Raw genomic sequence first — 17,095 nt, forward strand, 5'->3', positions numbered from 1 at the left:
GTTCTAGGGTCCTAAACTCCCACAAATTCTAGCAGCTGCCTAGTAATGGGTAGGGTGACTGGGTACAGTTTTGATGGCTTTTTAGGAATCAGCTAATACCTAAATGACTAGAATAAGGTAGCTTCTTAAAGTGGTTAATATTTTGAATTCCGTACTACTAAAGCTTATTTTGTGTTTTTTCCCTTTCATAATATACTTTTAGAAGATTTATGGTATTCTTTACCATCATTTTATATACATTCATTGGGCATAGTCATTTTGTTTTTTGTTGTTGTTTTTTATCCAGAAGAATACATTTCCAATTTTATAACAAAGTGTGAAAGAAGGAATGCTTTATTTGGGGAAGTTTTTACCTGTTAAGCAAGAACTGAGGCTAACCCACACACACTCACAGATATGTACACAGATACAATTTATTTATTTGGCGAGGATTATTTTGTGTCCTTTCTAGATAAAGAATTGGAGGCACAGATTGGTGAAATAATTTGCCAGGAGTTACACAAGAACATAAATTGGGAAAAGAAAGCTCTTGGGACAGCACTGGGTAGTAATGTGTTTAACTGTCCTTTGCCTGTGAACACTAAAAATGAAGAATTGGAAGAGTACTGAATAATGAGTCAGAAGGCTTGGCTTCTGCTCTCCACTCGGCACCAGCCTGTCTGTATACTCGCAGGCTTGCCATTTCACGCTGGGGCCTCTGTTCGCAAAGTGAGAATGTAGGCTTGATCTCTGAAGGTCCCTTTAGCATTTAGATGTTGCTTCCCAAAGGGCTGGGCTCTTGCATCAGGACCCATCCTGGGGTTTGTGCTGTTTGCAAGGCCCCGAGGAGCTGCCTCATTCTTTTTTTCCAAGGAGTTATTGTACATTACCCCACAGAGCCCTATAACACGATGGCCTGTTAGTGCTACGAGGAGCTTCTTCACTGGGGACCAAGCCCGGGCTGTTTGTAGTAACCAAGAAGAATCTTGGAATGAGGCCAGGAAATGTAGTTTCTGTGACCAAGTAGTTGCCCACTTGAAAAGCTTGCTGCGACCCACCCGAGAACGGTGTCTTGTGTCTTCGTAGCCTGAGAATATAGAACTCTATCTCCTGTGAAGGACTCTGAATCCGAGGACTTCCATTCTCTTCTTATAGCAGTTACCAAGAAAATGTGTTCTTGCTGAGTATAATTTTATAGATGTTAGCAAGGAATGCCCTCGTATCTTAAAAAGCTTTAAAAAAATTAGTTTGTGTTTGCTGATTCCTCACCTTCTCCACAATGCTAGTTGTATTGGTTTATTGTTCAGTGCTATGAAGAGTTGGTAGTACCTGCAGTCACCTTTTGACGCTGGTAATGACCTCTGTTTTCCGGGTAAATTAGGAACTGGATCACCAGAGGAAAAGCTGGTCAGGGTGACCTTTCTTCTGTCACCCCATTCACACACGGTGTAGCCACGGCTTTGATCGCACTTCTAACACTGCAGGGTTCTTTATAATGGTGGAAGTTGTGGCCTGTGTTTGATGACAACGGCCTCCTCTGGTCCTTCAGCAGGTCTTCACTGCCACTGCCACTGGTGTGCAGGATTGAGGCTGATGATAGCAACAGTGGGCTCTGGGGAATGGCCACCAAGAGCCCGGAGTAGATGAGCTGTGTTTTCATGGGGAGCCCTCCTGGGAACCTCGTACTCGCCTAACATTAACTACCTCATGCCCCAGTCTGATTGCTGAGGTGTGAGTGCTTTCAACAGATGTACATCAGGTGCCCGTTCTCCTCCCAAGCTCTTCATGCACCTGGTAGAACATCGCACATGGGTATCCAACAGGACCGTAACTCAAGAGATAATTCCCATCAGCTTTTCCTCAGAGTCTCTTCTGCCTTTTTCTGCTTCTCTTCCTGTTCTGGTCTACCATGGCCAATCGGGACACTCCTCACTCAGTCTCTCAAACTTGAACTTGAAAATTTGGAATTACCTGTACTCTTCCCACTCTATACTTTTATACCTAATAAGTTATCAAACCCTGTTTGTTCCACCGCCAAGAATGTTTTTCAGATGCTTTCTGTCCCCAGTGTTGTTTAAGGTGAAACCCAGTTTATTTTCCCCTGGACTGTTTCAGTCATCCATCCTCTTAACTAAACTTTTTGTTTCTAATCTGTGTGCCTCTCCTATTTATCGCCCACCAAGTTACCTTTCTTTCTTTTTTTAAAAAGAATTACCCTTCTGATTAATCTTTTATTTTGTTGTTGTTTTACAATTTGCTTTTTTTTTTTTTTTTACTCAACGTTGTATTCTGGAAGTTTTCCATGTAATTTATTCAGATTTATCTTTTTTTAATGCTACATTAAAAATACATGTATTAGTTTATTTAACCATTCTTCTGTGAATGGACATTTTTATTATTTATATTTTTTCTTTCATTGCGGAGAATATTGAAGTGAGTGTCCATACACATGTGCAAGATGCCAAAAAGTGTACTTTCTGGGTAAAAATGAATATACATTTAAAATGTTAACAGACACCAGCAAATCAATGTACAATTAGTGCCTTTCGATTTATGCTCCCATTTTCATGCCTTTTTTTTTTTCAAGATCTTTTGTAATCTGGGTTCAGTGTACTTCTCCCAGCCTCCGCGCTCAATCAATGTATTTACTCATTTACTGTCAACCACTGTCTTGTTTTTTTTTTTTTAATTTTTTTAAAATTTATTTTTAGAGAGTGGGGAGGGAGGAAGAAAGAGAGGGACAGAAACCTCAATGTGTGGTTGCCTCTCACACAGCCCCCAACTAGGGACCTGGCCCGCAACCCAGACCTGTGCCCTGACTGGGAATCAAACCGGTGACGTTTCGGTTCGCTGGCTTTTATTCAGTACAAACTGTGTGCCAGGCACTGACCTGTGTGCTGGGGATTTAGTGCTGGGTGAGACCCTGCCCTCATCTAGCCCACCCTCCCGCCACACACACTTTTTGCCATTCCCAGGTTCTTTTTGTGCATTTACAGCCACTTTTCTCTCTTCTTCATATGGCTTTTCCCCCCTTTAACTTACCTGCCTAGAGACATTTCTTGGATCATTCTTTTACCTTTTTAACCGGCTTAGATTTTATCCTGTGTTACCTTTACCTTCTCTTAGATGGAGTTGGATAGGCCTTCCTCAGCGATCTTAGTACCTCGCTTACATCCTTTATGTAGTGTTGATGCTGAAGAGGTTTTTTGTGTTTTTTTTTCTATTTTGATATAAATTTTATTTAAAATTTTTATTAAAATTAAGAAAAATTTCAATTACAGTTGACATTCTTTATTTAATTTTTTAAAATTTATTGATTTTTTAAAGATTTTATTTATTTATTGATCTTTAGAGGGGAAGGAGAGGGAGAGAAACATCAATGTATGGTTGCCTTTCGGGCGTCCCCTGCTGGAAGTTGGCCTGCAACCCAGACATGTGCCCTGACTGGGAATCGAACCACGATCCTCTGGTTCTCAGGCCCGTGCTCAATCCACTGAGCTACACCGGCCAGGGCAAATGAAGAGTTTTTTTTTAAGGTTTTTAAAAAATTCTATTTACTTCTTAGAGGGGAAGGGAGGGAGAGAAACATGAATGTGTGAGAGAAACATGATTGATTGCCCCTGGCACACCCCCAACTGGGGACCTGGCTCACAACCCAGGCATGTGTCCTAGCTGGGAATTGAAGTGGCGACCTTCTGGTTTGAAGGCCTGTGCTTAGTCCACTGAGCCACACCAGCCAGGGCTATGCTGAAGAGGTTTAATTATTTGTTTATACACATAATTAAATATGTGTGCCTGTGTGTGCATGTATGTGTATATATACATGCACGTACACACATAGACCTTTCCCATTGCAGTATGAGCCCAGTAAGGGCTGACACCTGTGACTTACCATAATACTCCCCCCAGCTTAATGCCTTAAACACTGAAGATGCTTAATAAATGTTGAACAAGTGAATGCATAACAAACTATCAGATGAACTTAACTTTGTACAGGGCACTGTGGGGGCTTGTAAATATGACTAAGGACTGTCTGAGAGGACTAACCATGCAGTCAGGGAGATAAGAAACAGATAAGGAGGCTGCCAGGTGGTTTGTGCTAAGCTCGTTGGCAACTTTGAGATAAGAGGATGTTTTTCTTGTTCGTGCCAGGCATTGTGAGGGACACACAGAATGGGAAGGCACACACCTTTTCAGTCAAATAGGGCCTTCTAGCAGGGATTGGCAGTCTCTGGTTTGTGGGCCAGATCACACCTGCTGCCCACTTTTGTTCAGCCCATGAGCTAAGAATGATATTTTGCATTTTAAAAATTGCTTTTGTAAAAAGAATATTGAGTGCTATGTGAAGTTATGTGAAATTCAGATTTTAGAAAATTTTAGTGATTTTTGTTGGAACACAGCCCCATCATTTTGTTTACCCACCACCTACGACTGCATCTGTGCTGCGGCAGCAGAGCGAGCAATGATAACAGGCACCGTGAGGCCTGCAATGCCTGACGTATTTGGCCTGTTAGAGAAACAGTCTGCCTGCCTTGGATTAGAGGGTGGGAGAGATTCCCTTGCCGCTGAGAAGAAGGAAAGGTGTTCGTAGGAGAGGACTGCTTTGAGTTAAAGGAGCGGGACTGAAGCCGTACAGCTGAGATGATGATCTAGCTTAACCTTTTACGTTACAGAGTAGTCAGAGGATCAGAAACCTTGTCAAGGTCTGCAGGATTTCTAGGGGCAGTGTCCACCGGCGTGCCTGGAGCAGAAGCTCTGAGGACCTTCGAGGGTTGATAAGATTATGGCCAGGGTAAGGCCTGGTCAGGATGGCCTCGCCCTTGAAAAATGAGAGTGAAGAACAAACTAAGAACAGACTTCCTTTCTCTCTCTGAACGTAATATTTCTTTCTCTTGTTTCTAGAAGGCCTTTGAGCCCTACTTGGAGATTTTGGAAGTGTATTCCACAAAGGCCAAGAATTACGTAAACGGGCATTGCACCAAATATGAGCCCTGGCAGCTAATTGCATGCAGCGTCCTGTGTACCCTGCTGGTAGTCTGGGTGTACGAGTTTGTCTTCCAACCAGAGAGTAAGTATACTGCCCTGTGTGTAACGGTGTAGTGGAGGTTCACTAGCTCTGGAATGCTCGCTGATGGGTTAGACTAATTTCTTGCCTTTTGGCTTGGTTCTGATTTTTAAAATTTGTTTAAATGGGAAGTAGGACATTGTCTTCCGACTGGTAAAGTTATAATAGGACTCTTGTGTAAGTAGTGCTGTTTATGTTGAGTTTTTTGGACTTGGCAGCTTACGTAAAAGTTTGTAGGAAATGGTCATTATAAGGATCCACACGTGTCTCAGAGTGGGCACAAACCTTCAGCTGCAGCTTCTTGTCTGGAATGTAAGTGTGCCACCGGGGCTTCCACAGCAGGAACTTCAGCTTTCGCTTTGGGCCATCCTTTCGACAGCAGGTGGAGTTGGAACAGCGCTCACCAGGTTGTTGTTTCCCTGTCTGCCACGTGCCAGGCACTGTGCCAGGCTCTGGGGATAGCTACACAAGTAATAGGGGGTTCCTGTCTTCTTGCAGTTGAACTTCAGATGTCAGGGGACAGTGCACTTCGAGCTTCCTGGGGAGTGCCTCAGGGAGCTAATTGACATGGGGAAGAGGAAGCCACTTCTGAGTATAGAAGATGAGAAGTCTGTCAGCAGTCAGTTTGTAAATCATCCTTCCCAAGGTCCTGCCCACCCTCCCGCCCTACCTCTCCAAAAAAGCCCCAAACACCTGGTTGCATGTCTCCTTATGAATTCCTTTCCCTCTGCAGGCCACGTTTGGTAAGTAAGTAAGGGGGGGGCAGTGGGGCTAGTGGGGGGCACTCATTGCCTACACTTCTTTCTCACTCTTAGTCGGGCAGCCGATTAACTTCCTTGGGATAAGAAACCAGCAACATTGAAGACGTTTGCTTGTCATTTCTCATTTGTCTAAAATTTCCACAACTATTTTTTTCCTGATAACATCTGTTTGAAGGGGCTCTCTGTGTTTTTTCTGCTCTTGTTTCTCTTCCCCCAGGAAAGTCAAATGAGAAACTAAATTCTGTTCATCTGTCATGCAGATGGTCTTTCTCGTAATCCTGTGTAGTAAAATGAGTTCACTCTAGCTTTAAAACCCAGGCCTCAGTTTCAGCTCCTAGTCCTTGCAAGATTTTTTTTTCTTAAAAAGAGAGAGAGAGAGAGACGGAGAGAGACAGAGAGACAGAGAGAGACAGAGAGAGAGAGACAGAGAGAGACAGAGAGACAGAGACAGAGAGAGACATCAGTTTGTTCTTCCGCCCATCCATACATTCATTGGTGGGTTCTTGTGTGTGCCCTGACTGGAGAGCAAACCCACAACCGTGGCCTATGGGAACAAAGGTTTAAATAACTGAGCTCCTGGCCTGGGCCCCTTGCAAGATGTTTTCATAAACTCTTGACAGATTAGACTGACTAGTCTTCCTGCTGCCTCTGCTCTGTGGTTTGCAAATGGACAATCCCTTGTCTTTGTGCTCAGACCTGTCCCTTTCCCGGGGAGCTTTCGAGTCGGTGGAGCCCACTGTGCTGTCCTTCCCGGTGAACTGACCTGTTCCAGAGGACTCTAGGAGCAGCAATGGGTGTACTTGTCTCTATTTCTTTTTTTTTATTATGATAAGATATACATGCATGAGATGAAATTTACAGTTTTTCCACTTTAAGTGTACAGGACATTAAGTGTGTTCACGTTGTTATGCAGCCATCGCTGCCGTCCCTTGTGAGAGCTTTTCCATCTTCCCAAACTGAACCTCTGCCCCCGCTGAGTGGCTACTCCCCCTCCCTGCTCTCCCTGGATCCGGACAGCCGTTGCTCTGCGTACTCTGCCTTTTAAGGTGCTGCATGTATGAAACCAGACTCGTTAGAGATTTGTATTTCTTTGCTCTAGTACTAGCTTTAGGTGTTTACTTCTGTTTCTAGCTCTGCAGCCCATGGTGCCCCCGTGCATTTTGCTCGGTTGGTAGTAGAAGCATAGCCGTCTTAGGTCCTTACCGCCCTTAGTGTTCTGAAAAGAAAGCGCTGGCCTCGGGCATTCCGCGAGAACATTATAGTAGCAGGCGGTAAATGATATGTGCCCCTAAGTCTCTGTGAGTTGGACTCAGCCATTTCTGTTGTTTTAGTTTTAATAATGGGTTTTTTTGTTATTACAGAAGTAGTATGTGTTCATTGTAGAAAATTAAATGTAAATAAGCCATAAAAACAAAATTAAGATCTTGCTACCTAGATATAAGCACTTATTTATGTGCCTCTCTCTCTCTCTACATACATATATATTTATTTATTTATTTATTTATTTATCTGTTTTTTAGATTTTATTTGTTTATTTTGAGAGAGAGGGAAAGGGAGGGAGAAAGAGAGGGAGAGAAACATCAGTGTGTGGTTGCCTCTTGCACATCCTCCTATTGGGGATCTGACCGGCAGCCCAGGCATGTGCCTTGACTGGGAATCGAACTGCGACCCTTTGGTTTACAGTCTGGCCCTCAATCCGCTGAGCTATACCAGTCAGGGCTATGTGTCTATATTATGTGTGCATACAAAATGTAGTTTTTGTAGGTTAAACATGGTTGAGTTTTGGCGGTTTCATGTAGTTTCACACATGTACACACACAACACACTTACTTTGTAACTCCAACTTGAATTTTAGACATGTGAAGATGTCTTCCCTCCAGACATTGCAGATCATTTTCATAGCAGTGCCATTTTATTCAGAACCTTGCTCGTGTAGAAGTGTTTATTCTATGTATCACTGAACAATCAAGTTATTTCTGGCATATTGCCGCAGGAGAGTCCAAAGTCTGGGCTAATGATGAACTTTGCTAGTCTTGAAACTGAATTCTTCTCTGAGGGGGAAAGGGTACTTTTAGAACACAGGTTGGGCGCCAGGGTAGATAACTAGAAGCAGCTGGAGGAATGGGGTGGGAGGCTGTGCAGGGGTTAGCAGCTCTCTGAGGTGTTCACTCTTCCTTATTTCTGCCCTGGGGTCATCAGCTCAAATCCTTACAGCTTGGTGTTGATTTTACTGAGGATGTCCACAGTTCATCAACAGAATCAGTTATGTGGGAGGAGGGTGGGATAACGCTCTTCCAGTTTTTAGCCATGGCAACACCCTTAAGTTCCCTTCCTCACACAGAAATGGGCATTATTATAACCCCTGCCCTACCTAGTTGTAGGGTGATGCGAGGATTGAGTGGTGAAATTTGTGTGAAAGGAACTTGTGAACCGTAAGAGCCATGCGTTGTTGTTGTACTGCCGTTTCCTGTTTTATTACCTTAACGTGCTCTAATTACTTTTCTTTCTGTACCTCTGGGGACTTTTGCTTTTGAGATCATCTTTTTAGGTCATGACCACATGGTCCTTATATCTTTAATTTCTCCATCTCTGACTCTGTTTCCTGTTCTTTCTGCCCTGTACCATTGTATCCCGCCTCTGCCACCAGAGTGGTTTATTCTTTTCTCCTCCACCTTGTCCCGTTAGTGTACCGTGGGGACCTGACTCAGTTTGCCGGTTTGGGGACCTCTGTCCACCTCAGTAATCAGTTATTTCACTTATTAAGTAAGGAAGCAGTTCTGAGTCTTAACAGCTGTAACGTTGTTAGTGATACAGCTGACCCATGAACAGAGCAGGGTTAGTGGGGCTGACCCCTGCACAGTCGAGAATCCATGTATAACTTGCGATTCCCCCCAAACCTAACTACAGTCCCTTGCTGTCTTTGGGGAATTGGTTCCACGACCCCCCATGGGTAGCAGACTCTGGATGCTCGAGTGTCTTACATAAAACAGCACAGAGCAACGCACACCGTCGGTCCTCCGCATCTGCAGATTGCCAGCTGCGGATCAGAAGTACTGCCTTTGGTCCACAGTTGGTTGCATCCGTGCATGTGAAACCTGGGGGTGTGGAGGCCTGAATATTTGGAAATATCTGTGTATAAGGGGACCCACCCAGTTCGAACCTATGTTGTTCAAGGGTCAACTATAGTCAAATAACAAGCAGCGTACGTATCATACTAAGTTATACTCATTCGATGGACTATTAAACATTTAAAAATAGTTTAAGAAGAGTTTTTAATAATGTAGAAAATGCTTAAAATGCGAAGAGTGTGCAATATTGTATATACGATATTGTACACTTAACATACCACTGTGTGTAGAATGGGACTGAAAGAAACACCACAGAATTTAAACAAAAAAGTAACCACAGACAACTGGTTGTAACCCCTCTGCCTTCTTTCTCAGTCCGAGTGTTGACCACAGTGCTAGGCTTTGCAGAGTGGGTGGAGACGATGAGTAAAGACTCGAGATTTTGTGTGTGAACACCTAAAGAAGGTACACACGTGCACTGCTGTTATTGTTAAGAGCGCACTCCTTGTGGCCAGAGAAACTGGAGTGCCCTGGTAGCCTAGGAATGCAGTAAAAGTTCACGTTCAGTTCATGCCTTGCACGAAAGCTGGGTCTAGATTCCTTCTACACGTTTGGGGTAACTGAAGATTTCCCTTGTGCATTTGATGCAGCACAGAATCCTGGGAGTCTAGGACTTCACTCGAATCCCGTTGGATCACTGGTTTGATCCGTGGCCTTGAGCAAGTTAGTGCTTTGATCCGTTGTTGCCTTTGGATAGTGGGTAGTGCCTTCCACACCCACCTTGAAATCTTGTTGTTGGAGTCCGTTGAGATGTACTGAATGTCAGTGCATTAAAGTAGAATGGTCTGTGTTGATGCCATGTGTTTATAATTCTTGTAGTAACAGGATCAGAATCCCCAGTTTGTCCTGTGTACTTCCTGACAGAAGTAGTCTGCTTGGTGTCATGGTATTGAAGGCCTTTTTAGGTCCAGAAATGTTGTTAGGGTGTGTGTTGTTAGGGTCGTCTGGGGGCCTAGATCCTGCAAAACGCATGTGTCGGTCGTTTGTTTTGTGGGCATGAAGAGAAGTGTTGGCTCCGGAAAACCTTGGGAAGGTAAAAACCTCTGGAATAGATATGTCATTTGACCCAGCAGCTCTGTTTCTGGGAGTTTATCCTGGGTATCCTCTTATGTATGCAGTGTGGTCACAGGTGATTTCAGTATGATGTGTAATAGCAAATATTAGAAACAGCCTAAGTGTCCATCGAGAAGGGGCAGGTTAAATAAACTGTGGTGCATCGATATAATGAAATCCTCTAGCAGGGGCGTCCAGCCTGGGGCCCACGGGCTGCGTGCAGCTGAGGAGGGCTGTGAATGAGGCCCAACACAAAATCATAAATTTACTTAAAATATGATCAGATTTTTTTATGATTATGTGTCACAATGTATTTAATGTCTGGCCCAAGACAACTCCTCTTCTTCCATCATGGCCCAGAGATGCCAGAAGGTTGGGCTCTCCTTCAAGTTTATGGCTATAAAAAAATCAGTGCCAAAGCACTGGTCTTTAAGAGAATTCTAATACAGTGCTAGAATGTGCCACCTTTGGTGTAAAAATAGAGACAAATACGAATAGATCTTCATTCTTGCTTGTATGCACCTAGGAAATTCTGAGAGGGTAGTCTAGAAACTAATTGTAGTGTCTGCTTGAGGGTAGGATGCAGGTCTGTGGTAGATGAGAAACTTTTAACTCTCTGTGTGTATGTTTATTTATTTTTTACTTTTTGAACCATGTTAAATGTATTACTTATTTAAAAAATGAAATTTAAAAGGTTTTTTATTTTAAAGGAAAGAAACTCCACCTCTGCGACCCGAAGGTGAGTGAGATTGCAGAGGACATGTTGGAGTAGCCCGCGCCTTAGGACTAGCGTGTTCTATCCATAGACGTGAACTGGGGTAATAGAACCATTTGTTTCTTACAGGTTTATGGTCGAGGTTCAAAAAGAGATGCTTTAAGCTCATCAGGAAGATGCCTATTATTGGTCGAAAGGTAAGTGGAATCTGTATAGACCTTCTGCTCTACCCCATCCCCATGGTTATTATACCTCTTTATTTTTAGTTACTTAACCTAGTATTCTCAAGTGGGAGGTGTGATTTTGCCCTCCACCTCCGAGGAACATTTGACAGTGTTTGAAGACCTTGTTGGTCATGAGAACGGGAGGGGAGTGCTGTTGGCACAGTGGGTAGTGGCCAGGGTGCTGGTAAGCCTCCTGCAGTGCCCAGGACAGCCTCCCCCCCACCCACCACTGAGTCATCTGGCTCAACGCGTCAGCAGCCCCAGGATTGAGAAACCCGACTTAACCTTTTCTCCCACACACATGACCCAAGGAGAAGTGAGATGTCTGTCAAGAATTTGGAATTAGAAAACTTGACGGAAGTGACATGATGCTGTGGAGCAATATCTGGCTGGGCTGATTTTAGGTGTTTACGTAAGCGGGGGTTGGGTGCTTATGTGGTTTGGGTCAGGGTTGGCCAACTTTTCTGTAAAGGGCTAGATGTGAAACATTCTCAGCTTTGCGGGCCGCACCAAGTCTTTCGCCGACTCCTCAGTCTGCCTGCGTGGAGGGAATGCAGCGAAGGGACGGGACCGTAGGTGTAGGAACAGCCTGGCTTCCTTCTAGGGAATCTTTCTTTACAAAAACAGGCGTCAGCCAGGTTGTGATTTGCAGATCCCAGGTTTAGAAACTTAGATAACAGAGCTATTCTCCTGCTCTTTGTACCACTGTATTTTCTCTTCCCTCATCCACCCTGAGGATAAGACAGTCACCTCTGTCCGCTTCTGGCAGGCTCTTTACCGCAGATGTAGATAAACAGGGCAGGCCCCACTGCAAGCGTTAAGGCAGGCACGAGAGTTCTTGGTGTCTTCATTCCCCCCGTACCCCGCCCTTCACCTCAGCTTCCCTCAGTCTTTCTCTTCTGGCTTTCAGTTTGCTTCTCTGGCCGGACCAAAAAGACATCAGGTATCTTTATCCTTTGGCTGAAGTCCACTGAGACCCCTGTGCTAACTCCCAGACTCTGTATTTTTGGTCCATTTCCTGTGGGGAAGTAGAAGTAATAAATGGGGTGGAGATAGTGCATGGCAGTGGAGAGTTAGGCTTTTATTTCACCTCAAATTATTTTGAGTCCTTTAATTAAATCTAATATAGTTGCTATGGAATAAAGGGTAGGGGAAGAGGGAAGATATATAGTGGATGGACTGGCTCACAAAGGATAGTAGTATTTCCTCTTATCAGTCCCTGTATTTTTTTGCCCTTATTCTTCGTGCTTTTCTCTTTCAATTTAAGATTTTGAGACAATCCTAGAGTTTCGGAACCCACTCTTAAATTTATATATGTGTATATATAAATTTATATATATAAGCTTATATATATGTTTTAAAGAGTTTATTTAATTTTAGAGAGGGAAGGGAGGGAGAAAGAGCAGAAGAGAAACATCAATGTATGTTTGCCTCTTATGCGTCCCCTACTGGATACCTGACACACAACCCAGGCATGTGCCCTGACTGGGAATTGAACTGCTACCCTTTGGTTTGCAGGCTGGCACTCAGTCCACTGAGCCACACCAGCCAGGGCTTAAATTTATAAACTAGCAGAATTGGAAGGGACTTAGGAACTGTATAATCAATCACCTTTTTTTTTAGAAGCAGATTTTGAGGCTTAGAGACAAAATTATTTGAATGAGCATGTGTGTGCCCATCTCTCGTTCATTCTCTTACACTCATTCAGCACATGTTTATTGAGCCTGTGCTCAGTGTCAGGTATTATTCTGGGTGCATTGGTGAGTAAGACATAGTCCTTTGTCCGTGGCACTTGCATTTTAGCAGGAAAGACAAAATAAATAAGTAAATAAATACATAAGAATTTCATTTTGAAATAAATGCTGTGAAGAAATTAAAATGTGAAAGAGGATCTGAGGCAAGAATTAGGGATGGGAAGTACCTGCTGCGCTTTCTGAGATAACTCTCATTATCATTTTGTGTCTATTTTATTAGACAGTATAGTCTGTGCGTGGAAGTTCAGTTTTCATAGCTTGTTACTATTGCATGCCCGCCACAGCATAATTCTTTATTTAGAACTTAAACATTAGCCCTGGCTGGTGTGGCTCAGTGGGTTGCGTGCTGGCCTGGGAACCAAAGGGTCACCGGTTTGATTCCCAGTCAGGGCAATGCCTGGGTTGTGGGCCAGGTCCCCATTTGGGGGTGCGAGAGGCAACCACACATTGGTGTTTCTTTCCCTCTCTTTCTCCCTGCCTTCCCCTCTCTCTAAAATAAATAAATAAAATCTTTAAAAAATTATCTTCATGTTCACCACATGCCCCAGCACTCTAGCACTTTCCACGAATGCGGCCTCTGTGCCCTGCCAGGGCCTGTCTGTTAGACTGTTGTAGGTACATTTTCAAGGAGTGGGAGGACCACCTCTAGGAAGATCCTCTTGTGTTCTAATCATGCAGAGCTAGAGATGAGAAAACCTTGATGTTTGGACGGAGAGCTTGGGTGTCTTGCTGGAACCCCGTCACTGTAACACACACAGGTTCCAGCCACTCATCCCTCACCTGCCACCTGAGCGTCTCTTACCACGATGGCGGCCCCTGCCATTCTACCTCTGCACTCTGCTCCCCTCCCCGCCCTGCCCCCAGCACTTTTCATTACCTTTATTTTCTGTTTCTGCTGCTAAAATCAAGTTTCATGAAAACACAATTTTTCCCCATTCCATACCACTTCAGTTTGTGTTGTTCACTGTGTATTCCTGGCCCATAGTAGTAGTTCAACAAATATTTATTGCGTAAATGAGTGAATGAACAAAAGAGCATGTCCCAGAAACTGTTGCTATGAGGATGGAAAAGAAATAACTGGAGTTATTTCTTTGTGATAAACTGTAGCAGAAAGGACTTTTAGCTTCTCCTAGCACTTAAGGGTCAAGCTGTCGACAAGCTGTGGACAGCCTGAGGAGACAGAAAGCAGTCTTCCTGGTGCTGCCTGGGATGGCCCGAGCCCGACGGCAAGAGTGGTGTGGGGCCCCCGGCCCTCCCGTGCTCTGTACCTGTCTGTGAAGGAGCTCACCACTCCCACAAGCACCAGAATCCCTTTCACTGCTGCAGGTGGCTGTATGTGGCTCTGTCTTTGTTTCTTTAGCAGATACACTGTAGCAGGGCAGGAACAAGATCCAAATATTGCCCTCAAAGATGTGCTGACATTAGCAAATGCAAATCAAGTAAAGCAGCGGTGGTGTCGACATGGCAGAGGAAGGGGGCGGGGGTCGAGTGCATCTTTGACCTTTAGAGCGAACACTGACTTTCAGGCTTCTAAGAAAGTATCATACAGTCAGACTGTCACCATATCTCCTTAAGAAGAAGCACCTTCCGTTTTTTGTTGTATTCATGTGCCCAGCCTCGTTACCTTCGTTCTTCTTCCCTTTGGAGATTGAAGAGGAGCTGAACAAGATCAAGGATGATATCAGCAAGAGCATGTCGTTTCTGCAAGTGGACAAGGAGTATGTGAAAGTTCTGCCTTCTCAAGGCCTGAGCCCGGCTGCAGTTCTGGAGAAGCTCAAGGAGTACAGCTGCCTGGGTATGATTCTCAGCACACGTGTGCTGCCTTCTTCGTTAACCTGGCGAGGGCCGTCAGTTGTGTTTGTCAAGGTTAAGAGCAGATCCTCCCTGGGACTTGTATGCTCAGGAGGGCCCAACCCCTGTCTCAAAACATTGGCTTTTATATTTTAGAAATTATATTTAGATTCATACTTAATCCATCAAACAAACCAGTCTCAGAGACAATGGAACTTGTCTCTTTTGTAAACTGAATAAAACATTCATTTGTTTTTTAAAAAGAAAATATGCATAATAAAAATGAAATACAGATCTGTTATAGAAATTGTAAGTGCAAAATCTGTAAATGCAAAAAAAAGCGAGTAAATTTCTTTATCAAAGGATGAACCCAGATTTCGTGTATACATGCATGTATATTGGAATGTTCGTAGTGTTTTTATTAATAGCCACACCCACACACGAGTATACATGCATGAGGAAGGATGGATGTACCAAGTACAAGAAGGTCAATGTTTAAGAGTACAGCCCGTGAGCTTAGCCTGGGTTCACATCCTGGTTTGGCCACTTCAGGTATTACTTAATAGGCGAGCTACTTAATTTCTCTGTGCTTCAGTCTGTCTCTCTGCAACGGGAATAATAATATTGACTTGAAAGGCTGGTTACAGAGATTAAATGAGATTATACACGTAACTGTAGAATACCTGGCATATAGACAGTGCTCGGTAAATATTATTATGAACACGGATGCATTTTTATTACATATTAAAGTCATATTATGAATACTTTCAAAAAGTAGGCTTTTTAGTTTGGCATAATTTATATTAACTTCAGTATGAGACTATTAACTGAACTACAAATGCTATTCCAATTTCACAGGTTTTTTCCACTAATGTCCTTCTTTATGTTCTAGGACCCAACCCAGGATACCACATTGCATTTCAAAAAATACCTTTTAAAATGTCTAATTGAAATGTGTTGAGCTTTTGACATTGGCTGGTATGAAATTGGGTACCGTCCGAAATGTATGGGTGACACAAAGCAGGGATTAGCACTCTGAGACCTGGACAGAAAAGGTTTCTGGATGGTGAGGGCTGGTTGCTGCTACCGTACTTCCTTCCCTTCCATTTTTAAGTCACTACCCATTGCCATACTCTAGCACCAGTGAAAGAACAGGAAATGAAACCATGTATGCTATTTTTGAAAGTCTGGTGACCTCTGGTCTGAAGGCATACCTGGTACAGAGCAGTGTCCTCTAAGGAGAGCAGGGAAGTCCAGCCGGCAACAGGCCAGAGCTGGGCAGACTGCACGAGACTGAGGAATTAGTCGCGACATTCACTACTCAGTCCTCTGCTCTCTTGTTGGAGCCGAAGATCTTTGCTTTGTAGAGCCTGTGGCTGTCGTCGCTAACGAGTTTGTTTCTGTCCTAGCTTTCTTACTGCCCTCTTCCAGTGGAGCACAGCCACGCTGTAGCAAGAGGCCGTGAGATAACCACGTTGACAGATTTGCTGGTGTGACCTAGAGAGTATAATGTGGAACCTTAGAGAGAAAGTGGAAGGTTGGACCTTGAATTTTGGTCAGGAGCCTCTCCTGGGAGGTTTATCCCAGCGTTGACTGTTCCTGATCCCGAGTGTGGCTGCTGATGTTGCTGGAAGCAGGTGCCTAATTCTGTGTGGCTTTCCAGGCCCGTCGGAAGGAGGGGCCCGATACTGTGATATCTCATTGTGGCTTGCCTCGTCTTGCATTCGGTTCCCTGACTCCAGCCCTGATGACTGTAGACTGAAATGTTACTTCTGTGTTGCTCTTCTCCGCCAGCTCTGCTCATAACAATTCCCTCATATCCTGTGACTAGGCAGAAGGAAGCAATTGCTGAAAAAGGCCAAGCTGAGCCACGCAGAGAACATAAAATGAATGTATAGCTAGAGGACAATTTTTCTGAGTTGGAAGGCAGCTGGCAGTTGGGGAACAGGACAGCATTATTACTGGACTGTACTGTCCCCCGGTGCTGTGAGCATCTTTTTCAGACTGTAGTTGATTCTAATTGATGATCTTTATTTTGCTGTGATAGCTCTATTGGAATTTTATCTTTCTTGATGTTAATATAAGGATCTCTTTGGATTTCCTCTCCAAACCTTGTTTTTCTTTTGTACTCAGAGGGGGTTCTTTGCATTTCTTCTTGTTAGAGCCTACCTGTTTTCCCCAAAACTTTCTGCTTCCTGACCCAGTGGTCTCACCCTTCTCTGCAGACGTCTCGTGGCAGGAAGGGAGAGCCTCCGGGGCGGTGTACAGCGGGGAGGAGCAGCTCACCGACCTGCTGGTGAAGGTGCGTGCCCAGTGCTCGGAGGGCGTGTGTGGTGTCTGCTGGTTTGTATGACCTCATTTTTGTCTCTTTGGTTTTGTAATTTAAAAATTACTTGAAGAAAAGTTTGTTAAAATAAAACTAAAGAAGTTTAAGAAGTTTTTCTTCACCCAAACAGGTGAATGTGTATAATCTTGTCAAAGACATCTTCAGGCTGTGGTAGGGTAAATATTACATATGTCTCCAGGCTTTACTGACACCCTACACGGAAGGCAGTTACCGGGCCGGTCCCAGCAGTTGAGGTTATTAACAGTGAAACATCTTTTGTTTGGTGAAAAGAGACGAGG

At 44.0% G+C, this 17,095-nt stretch overlaps 1 protein-coding gene across 3 annotated transcripts in view; it reads left to right on the forward strand.

Moving 5' to 3' along the window:
• Positions 1-17,095, forward strand: part of SGPL1 (sphingosine-1-phosphate lyase 1) — a 48,513-nt gene that overhangs the window by 12,946 nt on the left and 18,472 nt on the right. For all 3 annotated transcript variants that reach the window (XM_037055819.1, XM_037055817.1, XM_037055818.1), the window contains 4 exons: positions 4,882-5,047; positions 10,831-10,898; positions 14,327-14,474; positions 16,696-16,772. In XM_037055819.1, coding sequence (XP_036911714.1) covers positions 4,882-5,047; positions 10,831-10,898; positions 14,327-14,474; positions 16,696-16,772 — 459 coding nt within the window. The remainder of the gene's footprint in view (positions 1-4,881; positions 5,048-10,830; positions 10,899-14,326; positions 14,475-16,695; positions 16,773-17,095) is intronic.

The sequence above is a fragment of the Sturnira hondurensis genome, unplaced genomic scaffold (assembly GCF_014824575.4).
Source record: "Sturnira hondurensis isolate 20B ecotype Veracruz unplaced genomic scaffold, ASM1482457v3 Scaffold0008761, whole genome shotgun sequence".
Classification (NCBI taxonomy): Eukaryota; Metazoa; Chordata; class Mammalia; order Chiroptera; family Phyllostomidae; genus Sturnira; species Sturnira hondurensis.